At 43.5% G+C, this 11,850-nt stretch overlaps 1 protein-coding gene across 1 annotated transcript in view; it reads right to left on the minus strand.

Annotated features, from left to right (window-relative positions):
- Positions 1 to 11,189, minus strand: part of ABCD2 (ATP binding cassette subfamily D member 2) — a 47,540-nt gene extending 36,351 nt beyond the window's left edge. Inside the window, exons 1-4 of the mRNA XM_063323406.1 lie at positions 9,684 to 11,189; positions 8,145 to 8,325; positions 4,023 to 4,144; positions 916 to 1,084 (exon numbers count right to left, since the gene is read on the minus strand). Coding sequence (XP_063179476.1) covers positions 916 to 1,084; positions 4,023 to 4,144; positions 8,145 to 8,325; positions 9,684 to 10,616 — 1,405 coding nt within the window. The 5' untranslated portion in view covers positions 10,617 to 11,189. The remainder of the gene's footprint in view (positions 1 to 915; positions 1,085 to 4,022; positions 4,145 to 8,144; positions 8,326 to 9,683) is intronic.
- Positions 11,190 to 11,850: the final 661 nt, after the last annotated feature.

Below are 11,850 nucleotides of genomic sequence, written 5' to 3' on the forward strand. Positions count from 1 at the left end.
TCAGAGGACTTTTAAGAAATCCATGCCAAAGGGCAGCACTGCTGAAATTGCTGAAAGAAGTTATTTCATAAAGAGCACTGTGGTGCCTTCAACTCTACTGAGGTTCAAGTTTTCAAAGGGAGGGAAGGAGGCTTTTCAACACCACAGAGGGGAGAAGCAGAAGGGGTCTATTGGGAAAATTGGGAAAAGCGCATTGCAAAAGATGCCTTTAAGTACCTCAGAGAGAGGCTGGACACCAGAGGAAGAGAGAGGTGTCGCATAATGGAGCACGGTAAGAAATGGATGTACACAGAAAATGTTTTGGGAAGGGTGGAGACAGAAAGATAGTGGCACCAGAAAGACACAGGATAGGACAGGAGGGATACGGTATATATTGATCAGACCATCTGGGAGGTGAGGGGAAAGGTAAAGTTGCCAGCCCATTTTCAGTTGAAAATTCCCACTAAATTATGAACAAATGAGCACAGCCTGATTTTTAGTCACTGAAAACAAAGTGGTATTTTCATCAAAAACTACAGAGCCAATCTGTCTTTCCCTCCTACCCCAAACAAAATAACGTAGTGTTTGAAGATGAAAAAGTTACAGTCTCAGTTTTCTGAAAAAAATTAAGTGCCAGAGGAAAGCAGGCACTGTCCATATAAGAATAATACCATCGCCACCAATAATAGTTTAGTTGAAACGCCTTTTTCATTGAAAGTTTTCACAGAAAACATTTGAGCCATTTTGTGTATTAGAAAAGCGCTGCATAAGCACAGAGTTACAAAATAGCAGGAGGTTAAAATGGAAGGCAACATGGTCTCCGGGGTATCAAGGCTGAGAGGCTGATTTGTTGTAGAAACAAAACCTCTGTTCACCACCTGTCCCACTGCACCAGTCCCACACACAGGGAAATACATACAAATATGTATTAATTACCTTTGATTTCTAAAGGCCCATCGTTGTGTAATTCTGCTTTATCTTCATTCTTGCTGTTGTTTTCAGACCCTTGAATAACAGCAGTTCTTTTGTAGATGCCTCTCTTCACCTCGTCAAAGACTGAAAACATGTTGTAGACACGGGCGGTGTAGCCTGCTAGCTCAGTAACCTGAGAAACAACAAATGCCTCATTTCAGTTATACTTCACATATTCTATAAATGAAAAGTTTGGCCAAAGATTCACGAAAAAACATTCCCGGTTATTCTGAGACAGTGCTTCTCAATTATTACTCCGGAAAGATCAATGATGCGTCTTTCAACGCCTATCAATTTTCATTCCTTGAGATTTTGTGCTAACCCTTATGCCACCCACAGCTCCTACCAGCCAGCAGACAGAACTGGTTGGAGGGGGACAGCTTTCAGCCAATGTAAGCTACGATAGCTCCAATAAATGAGGAGGTTGCAGGGACCGTGCTTTCCGTGGATCAGTAGCCTTCAACCAGCAGAGAATAGCTATTAGCATATCTGAAAATAGAGAGCCTATCATACAAGAGCAAAACAAAATCTCCGCATTTGCCAGCAAAATAAAGGTCCACAGAAGTGAGAAAAACTGGCATCTGTAATTATTTATGTTTACTTCCCTGTATTCCCGAAAACCTCCTGTGGGAAAGGTGTGCTTTTCTGCGTCAAACAGGCAGCACCAGCGCATCCTAATCTAAAATAAGCTACAAAAAAGAAATTACTCTTCTGTCAACTGCATGCTAGAGTAAGAGAGCTAAATCTGAGACCTTGGATTAGAAGCAAGCATTTTTTAAGATAGTGAGGTCTCTTAAAAGGCTTTCTCCTTTTTTTTTTGGTCCTTTTGTCACAATTTCCGCCTGGTGAAGACAGAAACCACAGATCTCTGGACTTGATAACTTCCTATTCGTGGGCAGCAACATCACCAAGAGCTCCCAAAGAACTGCCTTCATCTGCTGGCAGCAAAGAATAAAACCCAGACATCTTATTATAAATGTACTATTAGCAGGTTTTCAAAGGATGAATTTTTATACTAATTGCAGAGAGCAAGACAAGAATAGCAAGAAAATGAGTCTGAGATTATAAAATCATTAGCTTACTGTGGCTAAATACATACACCCCATGACTGAGTTCACCTGCTATGGCGTACATAATTTCAATACAAAATCCTCTATAAATTTCACTATTTGTGCCAGATTCAGAAGTGAGTGCTAGTTCTGGCCACACAGCCATCGCTCCACTGGAGGTTGACAAGTATACAACATCCCAAAAACCTCAATTTAAAAAGAGTAAACACTCGATGTTTCAACTCCACCAGCTGTACATTCTTTTGCACTACTGGTAATTGCATTAACAGCTGTGAAAAGTATTGGTCTAGCAGCACTTGAGGCAGTAGGTAACACATGGGACCTGTAACGTCATTCTCCACACCGGAGTCTTTCTAGCAATTTCAGCGGGAGCTCGTGCCAGGACTGAGTGCTCCGTACAGCGTCGTCAGTGGCATCTGACAGAGAGAATCCTGCACGTGATCAATGGAACTCGTATCAACTGTGCCCCAGAAGAAACATAACTTGTAGTAAGTTTTTAAACCATGACCCTACAAACTTGCTTTGTCAAAACATGAAATGCTACCATCTAAACTATTGACCTGCAAAGAAAAGTTGAGCCCACCTCATCTGCACTCTGAATTACACTGACTGGAAGGAGGATGCCTTGGTGGATCAGGTGGGCAAGAACTGGAACTTCACTACCACTTGAAGTGAATTGTCCCTTGGAAACTGCCTGAATCACGAAATGGGAATGACACTGTGGTTAAAGTACCACAGTGTCTCTTGAAGAGAAGTATGAATGTAAAATTAAGATGGAAATTTATAGAACTGGTCTTTGATCTCATGCTGTCTGGATTAAAATCTTACCGTGTCATAAACAAAGTGAGCTTGTTCAGTTGTTCCTACTACTTTGTGAGTATTTTTGTTTCCAAAAGATAAAGCCACAATGTTTATAAGTCCCCATGTACATTATATAAATGGCTTAAATGCTGAAAATAAAAGAGAAATTACATCAGGTTTTCTGGCAGTATCTTTAGAGCAGAGGCTAAGCAGGGGAACAGCGAAAGGAGCATAGGTCAAAATCACAGTCCATTAGAAGACCCCTTCTGAAAAAAGCACAGACTCTGGCTTTGTCAGGGTCCATATCTGAAGGTGCCAAAGTACCCTTCCCCCTGCAGTTTACAAAGCTGTAGCTATTATGGCTGAATTCCAAGTAAGGAATCCATAGTCTTCGACTAGCTGCCTAGCTAATGCGTGCCTCCTAGCACTGCACTGGGAAAAGGGGTCCTCAACAAAGGGACGAGCAAAAACCAATTAAACAAATGCAGAACCAACATGCAGAAGGAAACCTTGAGGAGAATAACAGCGTTGCCTCACTTTTCTTTTACTTAACAGCCAGCACCTAGAGAAACCCCCAAGAGCAACCACAAGTGAAAGCCCAACTTTACTGGAACTTGGGTAAGGACCTGAAACAACATTTCTGATCTCCCAGACGAACACCCTGCACCTCTAGACAATCTGCTATCCCAAGGTGGATTTTTTCCTGCTAAAATTTCCCTACTTTGCAAAATTACTTACAATTTAGCAGGTTTACAGGATACTGAAAATAGCCCTACAGTTTTAGGTGGCCAGGAAATAAGTATTCAGTTCTCTTTGTGTTTCATGCAAAACACGACACTTCCAACAGAAGAGTACCAATACATTGGAGGCAGCCAGCTTGAATTCAAGTTTGTACTCCAAACAGAGGAGGAATTTGAACGTTTTTCGCTTACATTCCAGGAGCTTCTATTGCTCTCTGATGGCACCTGAACACAGGTATTAAAAATTACATTTACATGCTGCACCATACTGGCAACTGTGCACTTTAGACTCTGCGGACTTAACTCTAAAGACCAAACTATCAGTTCAAAGATCTCCATGGATTTAGTTGCAATAGAATTTTCCTTTAAAAATGCACTTTTTTAAACATTTTATAGTAAATGTAAATTCTGTTTTACTTTTTTTTCCTCTTCTGTTTTGTGTATGACAGACGTACAGTACCTCTTTGTACGAAGACATAATCCTTTCAATAGCATCTGCTCCAGAGATCAGCAAGTTTCGCGATGTAGTAAAAGCTTCTGTTCTTTCACTAACCATTGCCTGTTTCTGGCCATCTTCCAATTCTAAAAGTAAAAAAAGGTTTCTGTTAAAACATTCTTCTGAAAATTATCTCTACAAATTAAATTACGATTAGAATGTGAGCCATTATAGAGCAGCTTTTAAATTAAGAAAAAGTTAACGCTACAAAGACAGTCTTTCAAGAAGAACTGGTGAATGTAACTAGCATAGATAGCTTGGTAACAAGGAATAAGTGGGAGTGTATGGATTTCATCTTCTTATGCAAAACATCGTATTCTTTTATACTATTTGTCTACATAGATAATTTTCCTTTTAATATATCATTATTCAATCTAATTATTTCAAAATAAGAAAAAGTGAAACCTAAGCAATGATCTGAAACAGATTTTTAATAGCATTTTTACTACTTTAGCAATTATTGAAGCTTTACTTATTCACTAACTTCATGTAAAAGGAAATAGTCATATTGATGGAAATTTGGCAAGATGATTATATTTCTGTAAGAAAGCAATAAGCTCTTTTATTACCAAAGGCACGGCTTAAGTAGGATACCTCTTTCACAACACAGTTTCTCTCTTCATCTAACCCCAGAACAAAGTTGTGATGCTTTGTTTATGACACTGCATCCAATTAGCAAGAAAACTCTTGCTCATAAGAACATGTCAGCAGCAACAGGCAAGGAGAAAACAGCAGCAGAAATTATGGAAGATATGTGAGAAATAAGTATGTTTACATTGAACATATCTACATATACTCTTGCTACCATGTGACGTACAGATTTATATGGCATAGCCACCTTGCAACATTTACTTCTTGAAGGAATCAAGATTTAAAAAGAAGTGGCTGAATATTTTAAGACTGAACGTTGTTTCAGCGTTAGTAGTTGCATCCACAAAAAAGACGACAACAATGTGGAGTAAACCACTCAAAGATTTTTCACATACAAGATTTAGAATTAAAGGTCTCAAGGGTTTTCCGCATCACATAACTTTATATATATATATTTACATATTGCTTAAGTCTGTTGCAGAATGAGGTCTGGATATTATTTTTTTTTCTGAAGTTTGTAAAGTTTTTTTAAAGTTTCTTTCTTAAGCTAAGCTGCTGCTAGGCACCAGGTGTGGCACGGTAATAGGCGTATCCAGCGTGGCAACTCCCGTATTAGCAACTGTTATTAACGTCCTCTTGATGTTTGCACAGTGCTGATAGTCAAGAAAAATCTAGGAGGAATTCCCTGCAGGTTTAATGTGACTATAAATGTTATGGGCTAAGTCAAACAATGCAAGAGTATAGCAAACAGTATTTTTTTAACTTGGTGAGTAACTGTCTCACCTCCCTGACAAGATCAGATTCTAGAACTCTGGTTTCTAGAAATCTACATGCAGTACCAAAGACACATGTATCTGTCTGTCTTTATTAGTTAAATCCAAATGTTATTTTGTTTTCATTTACATATCCATAAAGGAATCCCTACATAATTACATCTGAATCACTGAATTACGCTATGGGTAATTTAGGAAAAAAATTTTTTAAATTCTTGCATCATAATTTTGCATATATATATACGTTACTCTTTCTGGCCTCAGATGTTTCTTCTCACAATTTTCATTAACTGAGATACAGGTACAAATTTGAGATACATGTTCAAACATGCAGCCCGTGCTACGTAGGACCACCACAATTAAATCATTTAGGAATCAGGTACGGTTTAACTATACTAATGCAGCATTCCTCCTGGATGTAAATGCAGAATTGACTGAGGGCTGCTTCCAGCGCCCAAGCTAGCTCATCTAGCAAGGCTCCACAAACCACTGCATTGGCGATTTTAGGAGTATTTGAAAAAATAAAATTATATAAAATTTACGAGAATTTCACTGTTCCAAAACATCAGCTCTTCTATTACATGCCTTATCCACCAAGATTACTTTTCTTGAACTTTTTGTCCAAAACGTTTTTCATATGGCTGGCCTCCTGAGTTTGAAGAAGGGGTGCGTTGTAACAGGGCAGACAGGCCGTCTCTGTTTCCTACAGAATCTAACATTTCCCTTTTCATCTTCATTTATGTAATTGATAGTCATACTTGGTTTATAAACAAAGATAAGTGTTCACTGTGCATAGAGAAATCAAAGTCTTGCTTCCAAAAATAGTCACTTTCCACAGGCTGATGAGAGACATCACATTTGGAACACCAAACATTTAATACAAAAAGAACAAGAAATGTTATCAAATGTGAATCTTGGCTGTGCCAGTTAATTTCTTCCCTGAAATATGTAAAAGAATTAGCAAATTTCAATCAGAAATAACACCGTCATAGATGCGTTTTCCTTTTTATTGCAGGATTTTTTTTTTATTTTTTTTTTTGTGTGTGTGTCCCTCAAGAAGTGTACAAAATCTACTGCTTTACACCTTTAGTCTTGGGTCTGGTCATGATACCAGTTTTTTTGCATATCCCTGATTCTGGTGATTTATCCTAAAGTAATAAATCCACTGTCTTTTACTTCAGATATCAATACACTTGCATCTGACCTGCTGAGGGACAAAGCAGTTTTCCCAAGCAGATTGACGGTAAATTCAGGTCTGCTTGATTCTTTGAATACCTGTTACACTTTGAACCGGTCTTGACAGTGTTGATTTGTCAGAATTCTGTTTGCGATCCATCATCATGATATGCCTCAGCTCTCCATAATAAGCCTTATGCTTTAACTTTTTATGTTGCTGGTGGCAGATATTCTTCTGCTTTTCAACATGAGCCATTGCTGCATCTTTCTTTTCTCCCACATTTGAAAAGTATTTATCAAAAGAAGACTCATGAGTAACAGGAATGTTATATGGTTTAACATGAATATGAGTCTTTTTTATATTCATGCTGTAATAACACGGAGATACTTACAGTGTGTGGTTAAATGAACTGTTTCTTGACTGTACTCATTCCTGTCATAGCAGACTCATTACTTCGTCTGTTGTGCTGATAGCCTTCATTGCAAGGTGAAATGGTTTTGTACAAACTCTTCTGTTTGGAATAGGACCTCACGATATTTTTGAAGCTGTTACCAGGATAGGAGCCAGGGTCCTGATATAGTGCCCTCCTGGGCCCTGTGATGGGCAGCAGCTCAGACAGCTGAACACCCAGCCATGTGCCAACACAATTGCAAGGAAACTAAACCATGTGGGGGCAACAAAGTCATCCTACAGGTCAAACAAAGCTTGTTTGGAATATAACTACCAAGACCTGCAAGGAAAATAGTTCAGTCATTTCTGATTAAATGTCCCCAAGTTAGAACTGATCCTTCTGCAGACACTCTAGGATCTGCGCTTTAAAGAATCCTATGGAATTTGTAATATATTCTATGGTTCTAATTGCGCATTAAGGAAGCCTGTTGAGACAAACTTCCCCACTTGCCTTTCACTATCCTTTCTTAATTACCTTTCTTTCTGCTCTTTTTTTTTGGTTTTTTTTTGGTTTTGTTTTTTTTTAATTGCATCTGCAATAACAACACTACTTGTGTCTCGTTTCACTTCCTGGAAAGTTGTGATAGGATGTCAAAAATTACACTATCCAAGCTTGGAATCTGAATTTCACTTTCTTTTCTCCCAGAGAGTCAGGGAAAAACAGCAGCTCCTAACAGGTCAACACATAAGAGAATAATTATCTATAATTACACGATGATTCGTAGAAGGAGAAGATAAGCACTATAGGGAAGTTAATAGTATTATTTTGTAAAGTAGTAGGAGATGCTGCAAAAATCAGCATGCCATCCCAACGGTGGCTAGCAAATAAGGAGTGTAATTATCATTATAATCTCATGTGACACAACAATCCTCTAAGTCCTGAATTCATGCTGCTTATCAAGCTTATGTTCAAAGTTGGATCTTTTGCGTTGCTCTTTCCTCAGATGACGTGCTGTGCTTCAAAATCACACACAAGACACAGATGTTGTAATAAAGGCTGTGAATAATAAATATGAATGGCATCCGTGGGAAGTACAGTTTTTGAGGAGGTAACTTTAAAGAAACATTTAGAAATTAAGTAAAAAATGGTATTACCGCCATCTGCAAATCCTGTTGCGGTGATGATGGGCACAGCGACCATAATCATACCACAGCTACTCCAGACATACTTCATCAGGAACTGCTCTATCATGATGTACCATAAACGTTTGGACAAGATGAGATTCATTTGATCTGCCAAAGCCTTGTAGCTTTTTTGCAGTTGTTTCATTTCTACCTACAGTTAAAAAATAAAACATTATTACAACACAACAAAGATGCACATGTCATACAAGATACATTCACGTACAGTCGCGAAATAATCAGGTACCCAGAGCTGTGACTTCTGAGTCACATCTGCTGCGTGGCACTTTATTTTCACAGTGCTGCAGTCTCACAGCAAAAGTGCACAGCTTTATGGAAGTCAGTGGACCTGGTTCTTATTTACACCACCATCTCTCGATAGCACATTGGCAGGTTTTCAGCTTTTTTAAGATCTCTGATATATACAAGAACAACATACAAGGCAGTCACAACAGCTGATTCTAACAACCAAAATAAGATTGATTGCACATCCTTTTAATGAAGCTGCAGCTGTAGAATTTCACAGCAACGAAACTCCCCGTATTGGAAAGCATTTGGGGATCAATTATCTCCAATGACTTAAAGTTGCAGAGCTAATCCTTGAAATGCAATGCTGCTTGGTTTTGCAAGCAGTCTGGAGAAAGAGAGAACTATCCCAAGAGGTACAACAAGTTGACAGTTGCATATATGATACAATGCATTCAGTTCAAGCCAATATATGTGGGAATTGAAGAACTGTTTAATTTAGCTGCACTTCAAACATTAGCATAGGCAGCTTTTGAGAATGATTGCTTCTATCAAAATAAACCATTTACATTATATAATCATTGCTTGGACTGAACGAGTAATACTTCAGGCTGGTTTCCAGCTTTCATTTTCAGCTTACATAAAACAACTTTTTTTTCCAAACCGTGTTAGAAAGGTGTTACAGCCAAAATCCACTCCTAATAAAAATATGAAGAGCTCCTTAATAAGGTGGCTTTAAAACAAGACATTAGTTTATGTAACTGTGACTGCTGAACTACTGTACTTAAGCTATTTTAAGACTCTGATGACTACATCTTTGCTTAGCTATGTAAAAGAGTGTCAAATGTTGTAGTGCTCTCTGTGCTATCACAGAGTTTTCCCCTAGACTTTCTGCTGTGCCCTGGTTGCTATTTCTGCAGCATTACATCTGGTAGTTCATAAACAGGGGAAAAAAAAAAAAAAAAAGCCTGGAAAAGTTAAGCAGAATGGACTGGGTGGGGGAAAAACAGAGATTAGCTTTCTAGAAAAGCATAGGATCCAGCTGCAAAACAGGAACATTGTCAGAGCACAAGGGAACTAAGGTCCGCTCCCTCCTGATACCGCCTGTGAGACTGCATTTTCCTAGGAAACGGGAAGTGCTAGCTGTAAACAGGTTTAAATGTCAGAGGGGCCCAAAGTGCTCGGGGAGGGCAGCAGGGGAAGCGCAGGTCAGCTCCGGCACTGCAGGAGCAACCCCAACAACCCTCCGATTTCCCTCCTCCTTACCTTGTGCCCTCGGTAAAAGGCGATCTCTTCCACGTTGGCAATGATGCGTGAATGCATGAAGCGCAGATAGCCCTTCTTGTGCGCCTCCTCAGCCACCAGCTTGCCGAACTTGGGCGAGCAGGCTTTGAGTACGCGGGCCGTAGCGTAGACGACGAGCCCGGCCAGGAGCGTGGGCCCAATCGGGTTAGCCCCTCGGGACCGCGCCGTGCGGATGAGGGTGTAGGAGGTGAGCATGACATCCAGGATGGGCTTGGTGAGGTTGGAGTAGAGATGCGCCACGGACTGTGAGAACATCATGATGTCCTCGGTGAGGGACTGGTCAGGGTTGGCCAGCCGCCCATCCATGCTGATCACTCTGTAGTAAGTCTGGTTGGCAAAGTAGGTCTCATAGGCGTGATACACCAGGCGCGTGCGGAAGGCGAGGGCCAGCTTGCACTCCAGGTACCGTATGGTGCTGTTCACGAAAGTGGCCGGGATTGCAATCATCAGCCATTTGATTAATTTGAAGACAAAGCTCCTGGGCTTTTTTTCCACAATGCTTTTCACAATCTTACCATCGAGGGCGGCCACATAGATGGAGAGGAAGGTCCTGGAAACCAGAGCGACGGAGTGTAGGCAGAGCAAGCCCAGCTCAGCGCTCACCAGCTTCGGAAAGAACAGCTTACGAAGTTCCAGCAGCTGCTTGAAAAATTCGGCGTTGACGGCGGGGGAGGCTCTGCCCCGGCTGCCGGGGCGGTGCGGCTCCCCCCGGCCCCCCTCATCCCGGCCGGCATCCTGCGAGCCGCCTTTGCAGCCCCGCTTCATGCGCCGGCGGATGATGGGGTAGAGGATTTTGAGCCCGTACGCCGCGGCCAGCAGGCAGGCAGCCCTCTTCGCCGCGCTCGCCCGGCTCCATTGCACCCGCCGGGCCGCCGCATGCAGCATGTGGGTCATCCTCCCCCGGCCGCAGGCACCGCGTCGCGCCGGTCCTTAGCAGGGGCGGCTCATGGCCGGCAGGAAGGTCGGCCCCGCCGGGTCTTCATCGGCCCGCCGGCGGCCCCGGCTGCCCGCCGGCCGCCCTGCGGTGACAGATGCCGAATGAGCCGGGCCTCCCGGGGGCGATGGTCGCCTTCAAAGCCCGGCGCGTTGCACAACGCAGCCCGGCGCCGCGCAGCCCGCCCCGCCGACCACCATTGGCTGCGCGGAGCGGGGCGGCACCGGCAGCGGCCCGGCTCCCGCACGGCTCCCCCGCACCCCGGCGGCGCTTGTCCCTCTCGGTACCGGGTTGACAGCGGGTCCCCCAGGAGCTCGTCCCCGGCCGCACCGTTGATTCCGCCGGAGCTCGGCCCTGCCTGCGCCGCGGGCCCCCGGAGCGCCGCCCGGTAGTGCCTCAGGCTGCCGCCAGCCCTTTCCTTCCGCCTGCCCTGCGGAGCAGGCACCGCCTCCGGCCACGGCCCCGCCGGCGCCGCGGGGGGGAGCAGGGCGGGGACGACGGCGGCGGGGGCGACGGCGGCGGGGCGCCCTCGCGCCGTGCGGTAGCTCCGGCGCCCGCCTCAGCCCTCCCCCGGCGCGGTAACGTGGCGACGGGGGGGAGGCGGACAGCTGGTGCCGGGCGAGCGGCGGGCGAGGGCAGCGATCGGCCGGTGGCTGCGGGGCGGCCCGGGCTGGGAAGCCTGGCCGGAGGAGGGGGCACCCGGGCGGCGCGGCGTCTCCGCGGGCAGAGCTTTCAAAATAGGCGTAATTAATTTCCTGTCCTCTCGTCGAAAGGAAACCGGTGTCGTGCTGTTACAGTGTTATGGGACAAAAACAACCCCGAGCGATTCACACTGTCCCTGCAGCAAAAGCAGGGTGAATTCGCACAGAGGAATTAGCAGCAAAGGCAGTTGTTGCTTTGTTTTTCTCTCTGCCTAATTTCTTATTCCTACTTCCTCACTTGTTTGCAAAAGGTATCGTGTTTGAAATTGCAGGGGGAGGATCAGAATGCTTAAAAAATACTTTGGGTCCTTTCACGCTTGAAAATGAAGTAAGGTCACCGCATCAGCTGGTATACGGCAAAGCGTTAGTTTAGGATGTGTGCGTAAAAGCAAATTTGAAAAAAATGTGTTATTGGGCATTTACAGATTACAGATCTACGGCCTTCCCCTAGAAATGGAAGGGGAGGCCACCTACCTCGCTGTAACTCGGCATA

This window comes from Chroicocephalus ridibundus, chromosome 1 (genome assembly GCF_963924245.1).
Source record: "Chroicocephalus ridibundus chromosome 1, bChrRid1.1, whole genome shotgun sequence".
NCBI lineage: Eukaryota > Metazoa > Chordata > Aves > Charadriiformes > Laridae > Chroicocephalus > Chroicocephalus ridibundus.